Below are 18,466 nucleotides of genomic sequence, written 5' to 3'. Positions count from 1 at the left end.
TTTCTTGAGGGATAGAAAATGAACAGCCCATTTTATATATATATATATATATATATATATATATATATATATATTTTTATATATATATATATATATATATATATAATGTCTCATTTTCTTTTTCAAAAAATAAACTAACCTTAACTCCTAATTTGATCTCCGACTCCAAACTTTTGGTTTATGTGAAAAATAGTGTCTTTGCCGGAAAGAGGAATTGAACATAAATTACAGCTCCAGAAAGAAAAATCACCTGCGGAAGAGACCTATAGAGATTTCATATTTCATTCATTCATTCAAAAATATTTATCGAAACCCTAGCATTTGCATCTCACGCTGGCAGACGCTGAGGGATTTGCTAAAGAAACATCAAGATACTCGCCTATCCTTCGAGGGGCTTAGTGCTTTCTTGGGGAGAAATGGCATGGGCATATGAAACAGTTAAGTTGTAAATTCAAGGCAGCATATGATTAAATGCCAAAATGTGTGGTTCCGACAAGAAATGCTATAGTTCAGAGAAGGAGTGATAACTCCGCGGCATGGCTGGTTTTTTTTCTGCCTACAAATTGGCAAATTGTAGCACTATTTGTATGAAATATTTTACACTTGTTTTTTTGGCAGCCTCAGGCCTTGACTTCCAGGCAGCATTAAGAGCCTGCAAAAATATTTGTACTCTGGTTTCTGTAGAATTGGCTTAATTTTTTCTCCGCTTCTTTCGTCTGGGCAGAGGAAGTGCCCTGATACAAACCCGAGGGCCCAGAGGAGACAGGGAGTTTTTGACAGTCATGTTCTTTTTCAGATACAAATAAGGAACCAGCCTCGTCATTCTGGGTGCTTCAGAGCTGCAGTGCTGGCCAACTCCTGACATTGAGAGAGGTTTAATTTGAACTTAACGTCCGTGACGGACGAGCAAGCCATCATGGGTCAGATAGATTTACGGCCTTGGAGAATTGCTTATGAAAACCCCTTTGGTTATGAAGTTGGAGGACTGATACAGATATAGGGGGAGTCGGGCTATATATGTGCTCCCGGGGAGCCCAGTTTCTTGGTGGGTAGCAAGAGTAGTTGGGGCTGGTGGTTAGTGAAACTCACCAACTTCCTATCCTATATTTGTCATATTCAAATGAGCAGCGAATCAAAGAGAAGCCACGAGGCCTGCATCGTTAAGAATTAAAAAGAGAAAGAAGAAATAGCCTCTTTTGAAGTCAGATGTATTGTTTGGGTCCATTCATAACGGCACTGCTCCCCTGTCCCGAGGGACTACTATCACCACTTAGATGTGTGGGAATCCTGTGAATCATGGGTTTTTAGTTTTCTTTTTAAAACTCAAGGGTGTTCACTCACCCTCACCTTCATTTTAGTCTCTGCCTAAAGAGGGGTGTAGTATATCAAGCTACTACTCCATGTTACTCATGCGAAGTCTGCATGGGGCGGAGCCATTTGAAGATAATGTGGTACTTGGTATTCATTCTCCTTGGCCCATCTGGTAAGTTGATGTGACCTCGAGTGACCGACACATCACGGAAGCCAGTGATCACAGTTTGCGAGCATCTGTTTATCAGAGTACATGGCCCTGGCCACAACCTAAGATTTATTTGGGGCATCCTCTGAGCTGGCTGACCTGGGAAAGTGGCCTTGCAAAATGTTTTACTCATATCTTTTGATATAATTTGGTATCTGTCTAAATAAATGTTCTGAAGCAGATGGTTAAGGAATGTCTTATTATATTCTTGGGCAGACTCTGCCCTTGAAATATTTTCATTTAATCATCATGTTGCAAAGCACAAAACAGTACCTTTATTATTTTTTTTTTTTAACACAAAATGAATCACTCCCTAGGTTGGTATTCTGGCAATGTGTTGCAAACCTAAAATGTATACAAAATATAAACCTTTTCTGGACTGTTCTTAGGAGGAATTTCCCCACAGGAACTCTCTGTTTTTGAATCCATGAGAGGATGCGATTTGGACGGCTGTATTTGGCGATGTCATCTTGAGAGATCGCTCAGGAGTCTAAGTTCAACATGTTGTCAACATTTGTCCTCTGCTCCTAGACCTGATGAAATACAGACACACACATCTCTGCTGTTCCTTCACTGCTTGTCCTGATTTTAATATCATATTCCTATTCTCATCCAAAATCAACACCCCAAACTGTTTTGTGCTGAAGCTGATTGTGGGGAAGTTGTGATTAATGTGTATGTGGATGGCTGCCAGTTTATCACTTGGTGATTTCTGTTTTGTTGGGTTTTTAGGTGCACTTTTCGGGGAGACTGCACACATGCAGGGAGCTTTGAAAACTGGCTGGATATTTCATCTGGACCTAAAAAATGCCCTAAGATTCAGATAATCCGAAACCTCAGAGAGAGGGTAAGAGGAAATGTTTTTATTTCTCTCTATGATGTTCTCTTCTATGGCACAGCTTCCTTATGGGTATAAAGAAAATCTTTTAACAATGAAATGGGTTTAGTGACAGGAGTCCATTCATTCTGTTGGTGAATGGTGAGGGCCTACCAGGTGCCATCCGTCTGCCAGGTGCTGAGGATGTAGTAATAACCTGGTCAAGGCACAGACTGCCCTCCTGGACTTTGTCATCTTGCTAGGTAAAGGTGACCTTCAGTAGTTGAAATCAAAGAGAAGACACATTTTTTTTTTTTGATGTAGTGGAAATACACCTTGATTTCAAAAATAAAGACAAATAAGTTCAGACTTGTGGTGGTTAAGCAGATCCCTGCAGTGTGGCTCACTGTGGGATTGTGATTTGATCAACCGATCTACACCACTGTGTTCGGTCCTCGAACACCTGTCTGCACACATGGATTGAAACAGTGGGATGTACCGAAGTGGGCAGGTCCCTTGGAAAGCTCTTGACTTGGCATGAGAGAAGGAACACAATGAACCTATCAGAGTAGAGCTCTCCCTGATAGGTTTCTACAGCCTTGGAGAATCGCTTTTGAAAACCCCTTTGGTTATGAAGTTGGAGGACAATACAGATATAGGGGGAGTCAGGCTACATATGTGCTCCCGGGGAGCCCAGTTTCTTGGTGGGTAGCAAGAGTAGTTGGTGCTGCCAACTACATGCCTGCCCTGCCCTGAGGGGACTAGAATTCCTTGCACAGTACTGTGAGGAAACATTTTCTCCCTCATCGGGGCTCTTGTGTGATGAGTAATTGTACAGAGCCTCGTCGGCTGCCAGTTGACCTGTCTGGTACACTCACTGTGTTTTATTTGAATGCCACATTAACAAGGAAATGGGCCACTTTCTCTTCTCACTTTGCCATTTCAGATAGCAAGAACCATGCCACTTAAGATGATTTAACATTTAATAAAGGAAAGCCAGAGCATTTAATGAGTGATAAATAATAAAAGAATCAAGCTTTCAAGCCATGACCAGTCAGTCACTTTCTGCTGGCTTCTGGAATAAGGCTGATCTCCAAAACTCCAGACACATGCCTGCCAGCTCCGTGCCAGGGGGTCAGATTCAGGGTAAATGAAGTTCAGCCATCCATACCCAGGGATAGTCAAATTCTTCTCTGGTTGGTGTGATAAGCCAGCTGACTTTGATGCTAAGTAGTAGGCAGAAAGTATTAAGAAGTTTTGATATTCTCAGGACTCTAAGTGGTTAGGATTATACAAAGCATTTTTCCTTTGTCATTAAAAGAACCCTTAAGGGTGACACTTTACCTCTGTGTCATAGGGAAAAAAAAGGAGCTTGTAAGTGCTGCTTATAAAATTAGCTTGCCGATCGAGGAGTGATATAACCAAATCACCATTTACATGTCATCTGGAACATTTCAAAACATGCTTAGACCCAGTAGAAGTAGTAGATCACACCTGTAAATCTCAACACTCAAGAGGCAGAGGCAGGAGGATCTCTGTGAGTTTGAGACCAGCGTGGTTTCCACAGCAAGTTTCAGGCCAGAGAGAGACCCTGTCTCAAACAAAACGAAGCCAAAAGGCTTGCACACAACCAACCACTAGTTCTTCCCTCCCCACCCTAAGTCCCCACTGTGGCTTACCACGGGGCCGAGTAGAGTCTCTCCACACAGTCATTACATCACTGTCCACAAATTAGAGATAAGAATTTAGTTACTGTCTTACAAATTTACATTTTATTATTTCAAGTATGCTTGTGCATGGATGTAGTCAGAACGCTAGTGGGGTTGACTCCCTTGCACCATGAAGGTCCTGGGGATCCAACTCAGGTCATCAGACTTAACCTCAAATGCTGAGCTGCTGAGCCATCTTATCCACCCAATAACTTGGTAATCTCCCTTAAGCTGGTCTTTGAAGCTATCTCTGGACTCTTCCTCCTCCCCACCAGACAGTATCAGTGAGTGAACCCAGACCTTAGGCATGCCATAGGCAAGCGCTCTACCACTGAGCTATCCCCCCTGGTTCTGGAATGATTCTTTTAGGAGTATTGGTAAGAACAAATCCCTCCTTCCCTCTCTGTCTTCTCCTCTCCCTCCCTCCCTCTCTCCCTCTCTCTCTCTCTCTCTCCCTCCATTTCGCTCCCTCTCTACTTTACTACCTAGACATATCCCCCTACCTGACTCCTCTTGATCATGTTATTTCAAAATATTTCTCATTCCATGGCCAGCCGTCTGTGACTTACCTGAAAGCTCGGGTCATTGTTTCAACAGTACCTGACCCTTACCTAAAGAGATGGCAGTCTGGGGTTGTCCCCAAATCAATCTATTAGTTAAGGTCAAAGACCATTTGCTAGCTGCCCCGTCATATGCCTGGTAACAGTCCTAGTGCCTTGGCAGGTACAGAAAAAAGACTCATAAATTACGGAACCTTTGTTCCTAAGAAGCATTATTTCTTCACACAAAACAGTCGGATCATAGGATATCTTCATCTTCACGGAGGAATACATAATTAAGAGAGTTAATTAGAGCAGCCGCTGTTCGTCTAGGAGGGATTTCTCTGAGGTTTTTGTTTAGCAAAAAGAGCAAGAGGCAGAATGTGGTCCTGCTATTGAACAGAAATCTCCTGTTTGTGCACATGTGTCTCCAGGTGATTACATGAGCACTGTGTTGGGTTCTCTAAAGAAACATAATTTAGAGGGAGCAAGGGCAGGAAGGAGAGGGGGATTGTGTGTGTATAATGAATATATATGTATATACATATATGTGTATTAAAATGTAATTCACTAGAATGCCTTACAGGCTGTGGTCTGAGTAGTCCAAAACTGAATGTCTCCCAACAAAAAAGGCCAAGGATCTGGTAGTTGTTCAACGCATGAGACTGAATGTCTTTGCATTCCCAATCTGGTGCTGGAATCCGAGGGAAATTCTAGAGACTTGCTGTTCTTCAGTCTACCTTGGAATCCCGAAGAAGTAGGCTCTAATAACAGTGAAGGAGTGCCTCAGCAACAGGATAGATGAACTTGCCAGCAAGAGCAAGAACAAGCAGGCAAAAAGCAGGAGCCTCCTCCTTCTCTGTCCCTTTATATTGGCTGCCACTAAAAGGTGTGGCTCAGATTTAAAGTGGGTCCTCTGACCTCAAATTCCATCAAGGAAGTCCTCACAGGTGTGCCCAGCTACTTGGGTTTTAGTTGATTCCAGATGCAGTCAAGTTGACAACCGAGATTAGCCATCCCAAGCATGGAGATCAGTATGAAGGGATTGGAACATGGTTGTGAGCATGGCTTTCCCCGTTGAATGACTGGTGAAATGGAGAAGGCAGGCAGTAAAGCCCAAACCTGTGTCATTGTGCAGACATGGTCCCGTGATTGCCTCACACACCGCAATAAGTAAGAACAACGGAGTAAACAGTGCTAAGCGAAAATGGTTTACCAGTAAAATTAGGACAGATAGGGGAGTAAAAAGCATTTCCCACCAAACAACCTGGTTCCTAAAGGGAAATGGTAGAGAGACCCTTGCACTCAATTCAGAAGTAGAAGAAGAAACTTTACCGGCACTAACGCTGTCCGGTCATAAAAGAAGCAAGCAATAGAAATGATTTGAAATGAAATGCAGAAAAAAATGTCACCATTTGCTAACCCTAAGATGTTGCAGATATTCTAAACATATTCATTTAAAAAAACTTCCAGGATTCCAGGATGTCACTGGGTAGGAGAGCACACACTGAGCGTGAGCAAGGTCCTGGTCTGATCCACAGCATCTCCCACACTCAAAAATATCAAGAACTTATGTCAATGATTAAATCTAAGTGCAGATGTTTAGTTAATACTCAAATATCAGCCATCATACTGTGTGTCGAGTAAACAAACTTTCAACCTCCATTCTTTAAGAAAAAAAATTCCACTCATAAAAGCAAGAAGGACAAAGTTCAGAAGCAATGTGTATTTCCTGTATTTAAAAATCACTTTTACTAAAAACACTTGTTGGAGACAGCTACAAAAAATAGGACTGTTTTGGGGGGGAGGGGCTTTGCAACACTGTCTCAGCTGTTTTTTTTTTTTTTCCTAATAGTGATTAGGAAGCAGAACAGTGGCCTATTGAACCTATGTATAATTTGTCAGAGTAAAACCTTATCAACTAAAAATGTAAGTGTAAATAAACATGTAGAAGATACCTGTTTGGAAGGTAGGAAAAACATCTGTGTGTATCCATAAACATCCCATGTTTCTTAGGAAAAGTTACTTCTACAACTTCTTTTTCTACATTTTGAAATGAGTAGGGATTTTCTTAAAACAGTACTGTATTTATCCGGAATAATAGGAGCTGATTTATAATATCTAATATGTATGTGCATATATATATGTATATATACATATGTATATATATATATATATATTAAAGTTTACTTAGGCATGACTGCTGCCAATTGATTGTAAACACATACATTATCGCACAAATACATTGTATGTTTGTGCCGAACATCGACAGTGTTGGATGGATGTCAACAGCAATTCTCAGTCTGTTCAGAGTTTAAAATAGTGATACAGACCCATAGAATAGAACTCAGAAATGAATATAAGAATTTTAAAGATCAGATGTTATAAAACAAGGAGAACTAGAAGAATTTTATTTAAAAAAACAGTAACTTAAAACTATGGAGATATTTATTTCATAATTCATGTTAAATGTAAAAGTAGAATTTAGGGTTGGTGAGACGGCTCAGCAGTTAAGAGCACTTGGTGCTCTTCCAAAGGACCAGAACTCAACAACACCTACATTGAGGGGCTCACAACCACCTGCAACTCTACTCAAGGGGATCTGACACCCTCTTCTGGGTTCCATGGGCACACACGTGCACACACACATGTACACACACACACACACACACACACACGGCATATACTCACTGTCACACATATATACATGTAAATTAAAAATAAAATATTTTAAAAATATAAAGAAAATCTAGTATAATTAAGTAATTTACATAAAAATATCTCAGAAAAGGGAGTCAAACATAACATAATTTGGAAGGTATGATAATTTCCTTAGCTCTGAAGTATGTAATGACAAAAGAAAAATATTCATATAATCAGTTTACTCTAAAAACAACCTTAGGCTGGAGGTATTGCTCAGCAGTAGAGGGATTGCCTAGCACGTGTAAGTCCCTGGCTTTAACCCCAACACTGGCAAAAAACAAAAACAACAACAACAAAAAAAGCCATACAAGAGGGGAAAAGGATTTAACTAAAGCATAAATCTCTGCAAAGTACTCAACATAGCCAAAATCTCTCAAAACAATAAAGCTAGGAAAAAATAAAAAGAAAAACGTTAAGATACCCAAAAGCAAGTGGTCAAAAGCATACGTTCTCAGAGCAGATCCGGGAAAGTAACTATAAATATGGAAATATGTTCAACCTCGCTAGTTATGAAATAAATACACATTAAAGCGATAATAAGTTATGCTAACACCCAGTGTTGCTGATGCCAATTATCACAACCTCTTTGGAAGGCAATTTGGCAATACGTTTCAAAAGTAATAAATATATTCAGTTTGTTTAAATCGCTAATTCCAGGCATAGAATCCAAGGAAGCAACTTGAAAGAAGAAAACCCCAAGCATAAGCCTCTGTGGTGGTGGCATTTATAGCATTAAGAACCTGTTTGGCGATAAGGAGAGAAGCTAAGTAAAATACTTGTATGTCAACATGATGGGGTGTTTTAGAGCAGTGAGTTATTTGGCCCTGCGTTTATTGCAGTCTGATTGACATTCAACCATCCCTGGTACCCCCTCTGACCCACTGGAGCATCCTTCCTTGTTCAGCCATTTTTAAGAAAGAGCCATGAATCTGATCAGGATTCTCACACTGGATTTATGAAGCTCTCTTGGCTGTGTTTCTGTTCCGGGGATAAAGCACCATGGCCAAGGCAACTCAGAGAAGGAAGAGTTCATTTGGGCTTACGGTTCCAGGGGGACAAGAGTGAGTCCATGATGGCGGGCGGGCGGCATGACTACCAACGATAGGTGGGAAGCGGAGAGCTCATCTTGAACTGTAAGCATGATGCAGAGCAAACTGGAAACGGTGTGGAGCTTTGATCTGAAAACCTGACCCCACCCCCACCACCCCAGTCATGGACTTCCTCCAGCAAAATTGTGCTACCTAAACCTCCCCCAAACAGTGCTACCAACTGGGGACCAGATATTCAAACATCTGTGTGATGGGCCGTTTCTCACTCATATCACTGTGGAAGCTGAAGTTGCAGCTTTTAAACCACACTCACCTGGAACCCAGGGTCACACACACAAAAAAACCTTTGGCTTCCTGGCTACGAGCTCCTCCTTCTGTACCCGAAATAATATAGTATATTTTGCATACTATATTGTTATATATAAATATAGTATATATAAGCAATATATATATATATATATATATATGTGTATATTTCCAGGTTAACCCCAACTGGCTTCTGCCTCACCGTTCCCTTGACCCTGTTCTTGCTAAGGTCACTGCTGACCTCCATGGAGCCATCCTACAGTCCTTATCCTACTAGGCTGATTGGCAGTATTCTTTTAAATGTTTATTTATTATTTATCTATGTTTTGTTTACTTATTTATATGTGTATATGAATGCTTGTGTTTGGCTGTGCTTACATAGAGGCCAAAATAGGGCAGGGGGTTTCCTCTTCCGTCACTCTCCATGCATTATTCCTTGAGACCAAGTCTTTCCCTAAACCTGGGGCTCGCATTTTCTTGGGTTAGGCTGGAAGCTAGAAAGCTCTAATGATCTCTGTGGGTCCACTTGGTTTGGTGTGTGCTAGGGCCCAAACTCTGTTTCTTAAGATTGTGGAGCAAGCACCCTTAACCACTGAGTCGTCTCTCCAGCCCTGACTGGGGGCGTTCTTGAAACTTCCTTGTACAGGCTGGTTTGGTGTGCCAACTTGACACAAGTTAGTGTCATCAGAGAGGAAGGAGCCTCAGTTGAGGAAATGCCTCCATGAGATCCAGCTGTAAGGCATTTTCTCACTTAGTGATCACTGGGGGAGGGCCCAGCCCTGGGGATGGTGGTCTTGGGTTCTACAAGAAAGCAGGCCAAGGAAGCCAAGGGAAGTAAACCAGTAAGCAGCACCCCACCATGGCCTCAAAATCAGCTCCTGCCTCCAAGATCCTACCCTGTTTCAGTTCCTGTCCTGACTTCCTTCAGTGATGAACAGCAATGTGGAAGTGGAAGTCAAATAAACCCTTTCCTCTCCAACTTGCTTTTTGGTCATGGTGTTTCATCACAGCAATACAAATGCTAACTAAGATAATCCTCTTCCATTGCCTTTTGAGTGACACACCCTACCTTAGTTACTGTTCTATTACTGTGACAAAAAACCATGACCAAGGCAACTCATAAATAAAGCATTTAATTGGGCTTACAGTTTCGGAAGTTTAGAGTCCATGATGATGGAATAAAGACATGATGGTTGGAACAGCTTAGAGGTCACATCTTGATCTGCAAATAGGAAGCAGAGCGAGAACTCTAAGAATGGTCTGAGTCTTTCGAATTCTCAAAGTCCACCCTCAGTGACACACCTCCTCCAACAAGGCTCTACCTTCTAATCCTTCCCCCAAAGTTCCACCAACTGGGGACCAAGAATTCAACTCTATGAGCTTATGGATGCCGTTCTCCTTCAAACCACCACACATCCTCTCCACTTTTCTTCCCCTCCGTATGCTCCAGTCTCCCTGTGGTCAGATCACATCTCCTTGACTCTAAATAGATATGTAAGGCCCAGTTCAGACTCATTCTTTTTACTCTACTTTGTCCAGATAATCCTATCCACTTCCATGGCTTTATATATCATCTGTATGTTTATATCTCCTTTGTGTGTGTTTTTATCTCTTCTGTGTCTAGCCCATATTGATCTTCTGACCTTCAGGGCCAACTTGATATATCTTCTTGATGTCATACTTGAACTTGTATCTTGAACTTGAGAAATACTCAAAATCGAAGTCTTGATCTTCCATTCCCTCAGCAAGTCCCGTCTCAGCCAGCACCTCTGGTACCTTCATCCATCCACTTCCTCACCTGAATCCTCATATTCACGTCCTTTCTTCAAGTCCTGTTCACAATAGCTCCAGACTGCTCCTTGATTCTAATTCTTTCTGTTTCACTGTGCTACCATTGCCCAGGCTTCTGTCCTCTTGTGATGCCATGTGACCCTCAAGTCTAGTGGGGTGTCTGTCTGTCTATTCGTATAAACTCTCAAAGGACAAGGACTGTAGTTGTTTAGCTTGCTAGTTATTTGGTGCCTTGTACAGCATTTGGCCATGTTAGGAGCTTGTTTATTTATAGAATAAATAAGCAGAATGGTTTCAGTTATGTAAAAATTATACATGTGAGAACTGGAAGGAAATGGGGAATAATTAAGGAGCTGATGAAAATGGGATTTAGAAACCCCTTTTTGAAACTCTTGTTAAACTGATCAAGGAATTTAGAGTAAGATATGCACATACATAAGAAGTATGCAGTTATGCACCAGCATGTGTGACATAGAGAGAATCGTGGGATAAAGGAGAGTTCAGCTCCCTGGGAAGATGAGTTAGCAAGCATTGTTTGGAGTTCATTCCTCCGCTTATGTCTTCTGGAGCTTGTGGTGGTACATACCTGTTATCCCAGCTACTCAGAGGCCGAGGAGGGAGGATCACAGAGTGAGGCCAGCTGGGTTGGTGGTGTCCATCAGTGGTAAAGTGCTTGCCTAGCATGGACAAGGTCCTGGGTTCAAGCCACAGTCTCAGAGATGGATAGGAAATGTCTCCTAGAGATGTGTAGACTTCAGGCCAGGTGAACCCGGGCTGGAAGAACTTGCCTTTTCCCAGCATGATTCTGTGAACTGGAAACACACATTTTTGAAAAATGGAAAGATTAGGGTATAGACTCAGCAAAGCTTTTAGCAGACCAAGAGAGAGCAGAGAGAGCTAGGTGGCCATGTAAAAGTCTGAGCAGAGGTCAGAAGATGAGCGTGGGGACTTCCCAGGTGGCCCGGGTCATTGTTCTCCATCCCAGGTGACAGGGTCACCTCTTCTTCCCCTACAGCTTCCCACTCAGCTCGTCTTCCTACCAGGTTCCCTCTTATGACTGGCAGCATTTCATTCCTTTAATTTCCTTTCTCAATGGGAGAACTAGCTGCCTCGTTTCTTTAGACATTTCATTTGGAGAAATTTGCTTTAGGACTTTGGAATTTCAAGGCTTTCTTTTCGTTCCTCCCACATACATGCCACACCTCTGCACATACGCAGACTCTCACAAAACCCTCTTCCTGTAAAGCTCATCATTGTATTCAACCACACAGTAAACCCTAGCTAATTTCAAAAGTCGATCGAGCTATTATCTGATAGCATTCATAGGAAGTAATAAAGAGGTGGCCAGGGTATCTTAACCCCCGGAAGATCAAGGAACACCCTCTCAAATAAACCGTGGCCTACAGTCATGCAAATGAAAATAAAATCCTGTGTTTGGATGGGAATGCTTAGTAATGTAGAGATACATGCTTTGCTAAAATGAATGTACACATTTGCTATTTCAGTTAGATAGGCAGTCATCTTAACATCTTTTGGATAAGATAATTGTGAATCTCAAAGAGATGAATAATGTCTAGGAATTCCTATGAAAATAAAGATAAATAAGGAGACACTCGCTTTATCAGATATTTGAAGTCATAAAAACTCAGTGGTGCTAGAACAGAAGTAGCTCAATGGATTTTGAAAGAGGATGATTTAGGAAATAGATTCTAAATACCTTAACATGTATTACAAAAAGGGTGTCTTGAGGGACAGGAGAGGGCTCAGCAGTTAAGAGCACTTGTTACTCTTGGAAGTGTTGCTGGTTTGGTTGTCTGCATACACTGGGCAGATCGTAACCATTTGTAACTCCAGTTCCAGAGGGTACTGCCTCTGGCTTCCATGGGCACCAGGCACATACAGGTGCATACACATATGTGCAGGCAGTACATTTGCACACACAAAATAGATAAATCTAAAAAGTTTTCTCAAGTGACAATCTTGGTTCAATGGGGGAAATGAGAGGTTTTGTTGTTTAATAAATGGTTATGATATAGCTAATTAGCCATCTGGATAAAAATAAAATCGGACTTTTATCTCATACTATATATACACAGGTAAATTCCAGATGGGTTAAAGACGTGAGTTTAAAAAAATAAAACAATAAAGATGATGGAACAATTTAATCCTTGTCTGTAAGCTAGAGGGTAGAAAGCATTTATAGTCAAAACAAGAACCCCTATATTTGATTACATAAAGATGTATAAGGGTAAGAGATTATATAAACAAAAATGAAGACAGAGAGTAGATTATGAGAAAGTATGTGTCAGAAATATGACAGATAAGGATTAGTATCTACACCATGCAGAGAGCTCTTAAAAACTGATAAGAAAAACACACAGAGCAGAACTGTGGTCAAAGACTCAGAATATTCAATTCACAGAAGAGCAAAGAGCCAGTGAAATATCTCTTCTTCTCACCAGCTCCCTAGAGAAACTCGTCTTCCTGTGGCAGGTTGTCTTAGTTAAGGTTCCTATTGCTGTGAAGAGACACCATGACCACGGCAACCCTTATAAAGGAAAACATCTAATTGGGTCTGGCTTACAGTTCAGAGGTTTAGTCCATTACCATCATGGTGGGAGGGAGGTATGGCGTGTGCAGACAGACGTGGTGCTGGAGAAGGAGCTGAGAGTTCTACATCTTGATCCATAGGCAGCAGGAACACAGTGCACCATATTAAGCCTGGCTTGAGCTTCTGAGACCTTAAAGCCCACCCCCTAATGACGCACTTCCTCCAACAAAGCCACACCTAACTCCAACAAGGCCATACCTCCTAATAGTGCCAGTCTCTATGAGCCTATGGGGCCATTTTCATTCAAACTACCACACAGGTCTAAAGGTGACTTCCCATAAGGCTCTAGGAGGGATAGCAGTGATACAAACCAACCACATGATATGTGTCTTCCCCCCTGCACAGACCACAGTGACCATCATGGGAAGCTTCTCTGCAAGACACTCGGAGTGCGTGGTGAAGAACGCAGACACAGGCAAGCTGCTCTGCCAGGGGAGAAGCCAGCTGAACCGGACCTGTGCCTGCAACATCCCCAGCAGACCCAGCTACAGTATGTGGATGCCTCTGGGCATTGTTATAAAGTCAAGAAGCAAGACTACCTCCTGAGTACAGTTCCTGGGGATCGGGATAGTTACCCTCTCTTCGCTCTACCTCTACCTCTGGTTTCCACCTGGGTGTTCACTACTGCTCCATCTCCTGTGTCGACCCCAGCACCCCCACTCTCAAATATGACTGGGGAGAGCAGGATACATTGACTAGGAGAGCCTAGAAAAGCCAGACGCCATTGGGCTGATTCTATCCAGGTAGCTGAAATAATGCAGAGTTCAGAAAAGCAGAAAGTGCCTTAGGTGGGATGAGAAAATATTGTAAGTTCATTGCATTCATGCATTCATTCATTCATTCATTCATACAGGAAGTATGAACACCTGTATATTGTGCTAGGTTCCAGGAATACGGAGATGAAAACAGATTAAGCTGATCCTTGCTCAGAATCCTTATAACCTATTAGGGTTAAACTGTAGTGTGTTAATGTTGGTATGCAATGTAGCATATAAATGTAGGGATATAATGTAGTATATAGATGCTGGGAACCTATAGCCCTAAAGGCGCCTGGGGTGGGCAAGGATCTCTTTCTGGAGTAATTGATATCAATCTTAGAAGAATGAAGGATGACCGGAGTTAAGTGTGCGAGACAGAAGAGAAAAGGCTTTGATTGAAGAACTACAAAAGGCTCTATTTGAGTATGGCCGGTGGGGTGGGGGCAGGGGACACTGGACAGCAGGGGTGCCAGGGGACCATAGGAGGCTGTGTGTGACATGGGCTCCGTCCTGGGAGTGATCAGGAAATGCTGAGAGGCTGAGCTGCAAGTTTGCAGAGTCAGATTCATTAGCAGAAAGACACGATTGTGGATCGTCTATCCCTCCCACCGGAGTAGAAGTCAAGTCCCACGGGGCAGGGACTTCAAAACACTTTGAAAGGTACTTTGCTGTGCATAGAGCTGCATCTGGCCCAGTGTGTTCATTTATAATCAGTAAATTTTTAGTGAGGGGATGGACAGATGGATGGATGGCAATAAATGGAGTGGGGGGGGGAATGAAGGACTGAAATACTCAGTTCCTAAAGAGCAGCTAGTAGAAAACCCATCACAGTGGTCCAGATAAGAGAGAGTGAGAGCTGCTGGAATTGGAGGCAGATGGATGTGAAGAGATGCAGGATGCTCAAAAGAGGACCCGTGAGTCTGTTAAGATGGAAAAGACTTGAAAGAGTTAAGGTGATGGTGGAGGCCTTCTGGAACGTGGGGTGTGATCATATTAGAGCCATGTGAGTTATTTGTGAGCAGTTCAGTTAATATTGGGTAATGTATAGGCAAATAGAAACTTACTGCTTAGAGTTCCAGAGGCTGGGGAACCCCAGCGATTGGTATCAGAAGATTCAGTGCATGGTGAAGGCTCACTCCCTGCTTCAGAGGTGATGCTCCAACCCTCTCTGATAAGGACACCGGTCTCATTTATGAGGATGAAGTTCTCATGATTTAACTACTTCCCCCAAAGGCTCCACTTCACCATATCATCAAATTGAATATTAAATTCCAAAACAAAATTTTTGAGGGTATACCCAACACTCAGACCACAGCACTCAATTGATCCTTCATCCTTCAAGAAGGAATTTGATGCACAAAGCCAGAGACGTGAGCTAAAAATAACCCTTGCAGCCATTGGGTCTGAATGCTTAAAAAGTACGCCAGTTTTCCACCTCGTCTCTACTACGCAGACTTCAAAATACATGTCTGGTTAAATTGGGTCATTAAAGATGCAAATATTGCTCACCTATAATATATGACTTTAAAGTATCTGAGACTGACTTATAAAGTTAATCAGTGGCACTAGAGTCCCCAACAATTGCTCTCCCTTCCCCTACCCTTGGCTGAATGCAACACATTCAATTGTCCACACTTTATGCTCAGCTGTCTGAAGCCATTGACAAAACTTAGTGCATGGGCTCTGTGTGTGTGTGTGTGTGTGTGAGAGAGAGAGAGAGAGAGAGAGAAAGAGAGAGAGAGGATTCCACTATGTACCAAACCTTCCAACGCAGCCTCCTGAGTGCTAGAATTATATATATGAGCTATCATGTCTAGCTCCAGCCATCATTCCTTAGCTTCATGGCCAGTCTTGGCTGGCCTCACCTCTGCTGTCAAGTCCTGTTTCCCATATACTTTGAAACATTGGAGAAAGGTCTTGTTTCTCCCATACAGCCTTGGTGGACTGATCTGGCCTTCCCAGTCATATTGTCGCGCCCCTGGTTCTCCACAGACACCCCTGTCTTGCACCCAAACACTACATGGAGCTCAAACTACTCACGTGGTGTACCCTTGACTTCTGGGTCTCCTTCACCTTGGCTATTTCACGTCTTCTAGGAGAACTGTAAGTGCTTCCAAAGGAGAGCTCGTGAATATTCATTTCCCTGTGAAATTTCCAACGTGCTGTGCACGGTTGGTGCCCCGTGAAGTCTGCCTTCTGCAGGCATCCTCCCTGGGCGCTTGTCAGTTCTATGGAAATGTATTTTCCCTGGGAGTCCCTCAGTGCTAAACGGCCATGTGTTTGTGTCCCTAACATGCGTCAAGTGTCTGTTCAGGTGCTCCTGCCAAGAGGTCATGGCGGCCCTCCAGACCTCCCTGTCTTTAGAACAAAAGATTATCATTTCACCTAAGCCCACTTGACGTGAGCAGAATGTTCTGTGGAATTCTAGCCATCAGAGTAAGTCTTTGTGCTGGAGAGTGGCATCGCCATGTAAGAATCCTTAGACTTTGTGAATAGCGCACTAATAAAGTTTCAGGAAGGAACTTGGGGATGTCCACAAAGTCGGGTCAACTTCTCACAATGTCAAGGCTTCCACTTAACAAGCCCAATGTACTATTCCCCAATGAATTCCTATAAGTAAGAAGATATTAATTCCTCTGTAGTAGCACTGGTCCTTGCTTGGACGTAAGAGGACTTGAAGGATGTTGCTGTGGACCATGGTACTCAAACGATGGTCTATGTGCTCATTATGTTGGGAGGGGCATGTCAATATACAGGTTCTGAGACCCACCTCAGCTCTGCTGAGTCATGATGCCTTGGAGTATAGCCCTGGTATTGCTATTTCCCTGAAGTTCTTGTGATTCTGATCAACGGCTGGGTTTGGGTATCAATGCTTCAGATCCAGCATGGAGGTTTAAGGAAACACTGAAAATGGCATTCTTCTACTGCTGACTTAGCATAGGTTTTACCCTCATTTTGTTCTTTTGGAGTTTTCCAACCAATGGATAAGGTTTTCAAAAGCAAACAACAACAAGAAAAAAAAAAAACACCTTCGTTTGACAACTGCTAACTCCTAGGAGCTTACTGGGCCTCACCGCAGGGTACCACACTCAGGGTTCGTTAGGTCAATATTTGCAGAGTCTGGATCTTTCTGAAGGTGCAGGGTTTCTTTTCCAACATGCTGGTATTTATATTCCAGGCACTTCTTGCTCGGTGACTTGTTTTATTCTCATGCCTTGGCCAATTACAAGCTGAGGTAGTGATCCCAGCGAGAGCATGGGATGTAAATGGGCTGTAAAATGGCTTTTCCTGGTGATTATCTGTGGGTGCCTCGGAGCTAGAGTCAGGGCTCAGTCTGTTTGGAGGCTTGTGCTGTGCACTCTGGCTGCCTGACATGAATGGCCCGCAGGGAAGAAGCCACACACTGACTCAAATGTTGGCGAACAGCTGGCACACCCATGCCCTCTGTGTAGAAAAGGCGAGAATATTTCTTCCTTTCTTTTGCATTTCCAGCTATGCTTGACTATGGCGGGAACCCACCGTGACCGACCCCTTTTCCTTCCTCTCCTCCAGATGTCTTGGTTGTCAACGCGACATTCTCCTTCCCATCTTGGAACTTATCAGAAAGATTCAACTTCACCAACTGTGCGTCATTAAAAGAGTAAGATTGGCTTTGAAATTGAAATGTTCTCGTTGCTTTTAATTTATCTGTTTTACTCCTCAATTTCCTAAAGAACTCTTTTGCGGACTAGAACTTTCCAAAGTGCCTTTTGGAGCATGGCCTAACGGGAGCTAGGAGAGTCGCTGAGGTAATAAGCTGTGCTCGCTCATTCAAGCCCTAACAAGAAAACTGGAGCAGCTGAGGAGAGAGCATGCGCCTAGGTGTCTCTATCAACAGGGAACGGTGTTTTCCCCAGACATCGAGGACCCCTGAAGTAAGGAGTACTGCTAGGCTCTCCCATAATGCAAATCGCTTTTGGGAGTTTGGCCAGAGCATAAAGAGAAGCAGGTCAGGCGAGCTGAGGTTTCCCTCACCAAAATGACATATTCATATTGCTCCCTTCCTGTGGTGCTAGGGCATCGAACTCAGGGCTTTGAGCATGCTAAGCAAGTGTTCTGCCACTTAGCTACCCCAGCCCTGTGTCTTCCGTTTATTACGACTGGCCCCTTTCAGCTATGAACCCTTTGAATTTGGACCACAGCTCCCTCCTGGCTCCGAAAGCAGAGAGAAGGCCGAGGAACCAGACTTTTCAGAGGCCCGCCCTCTGAAGTTGGGACAGAACACGTTGTTAGTGGGCTGTATTATCAGAGGTCTGTTACTCATTCTGGGGTGTGATTGGCCAGCAGCACATGGATGTGATTTTGAGCCTGACCTGGGAATCACTATAGGGAGAGTGAATTCAGACTGTTAGTTAGGTCATCTTTACCAAAGAGGCCCATTGAAAGGTGATCACACCAACAGGGAATCCATGGTGTCTAAGAAACAAAGGGAAGGGAGAAAAATAGAAAATTTGTTATGGAGAGTCTCCAGCCCAGCCAACAGGAAAAGGGAAGAGAGAATGAAATAGATCTTAGGGGCGCCAGGAGCGTTGAACGATGTCTCTCTGCAGAACCCCCTGCTTTAGAGCCCGGATAGAAGGAAAGGACTGACCCCACTGCTAGGCAAGGAAGAGTTGGGCCTCAGA

At 43.1% G+C, this 18,466-nt stretch overlaps 1 protein-coding gene across 1 annotated transcript in view; it reads left to right on the top strand.

Annotated features, from left to right (window-relative positions):
• Plxnc1 (plexin C1) overlaps positions 1 to 18,466 on the top strand; it is a 151,211-nt gene that overhangs the window by 57,197 nt on the left and 75,548 nt on the right. The window contains exons 5-7 of the mRNA XM_052753167.1: positions 2,252 to 2,366; positions 13,390 to 13,534; positions 17,355 to 17,442. Of these exons, the coding sequence (XP_052609127.1) occupies positions 2,252 to 2,366; positions 13,390 to 13,534; positions 17,355 to 17,442 (348 nt within the window). The remainder of the gene's footprint in view (positions 1 to 2,251; positions 2,367 to 13,389; positions 13,535 to 17,354; positions 17,443 to 18,466) is intronic.

This window comes from Peromyscus californicus, unplaced genomic scaffold (genome assembly GCF_007827085.1).
Source record: "Peromyscus californicus insignis strain IS unplaced genomic scaffold, ASM782708v3 Scaffold_24__1_contigs__length_46423439, whole genome shotgun sequence".
Lineage (NCBI taxonomy): Eukaryota > Metazoa > Chordata > Mammalia > Rodentia > Cricetidae > Peromyscus > Peromyscus californicus.
This window is presented reverse-complemented; position numbering and strand designations above follow the sequence as displayed.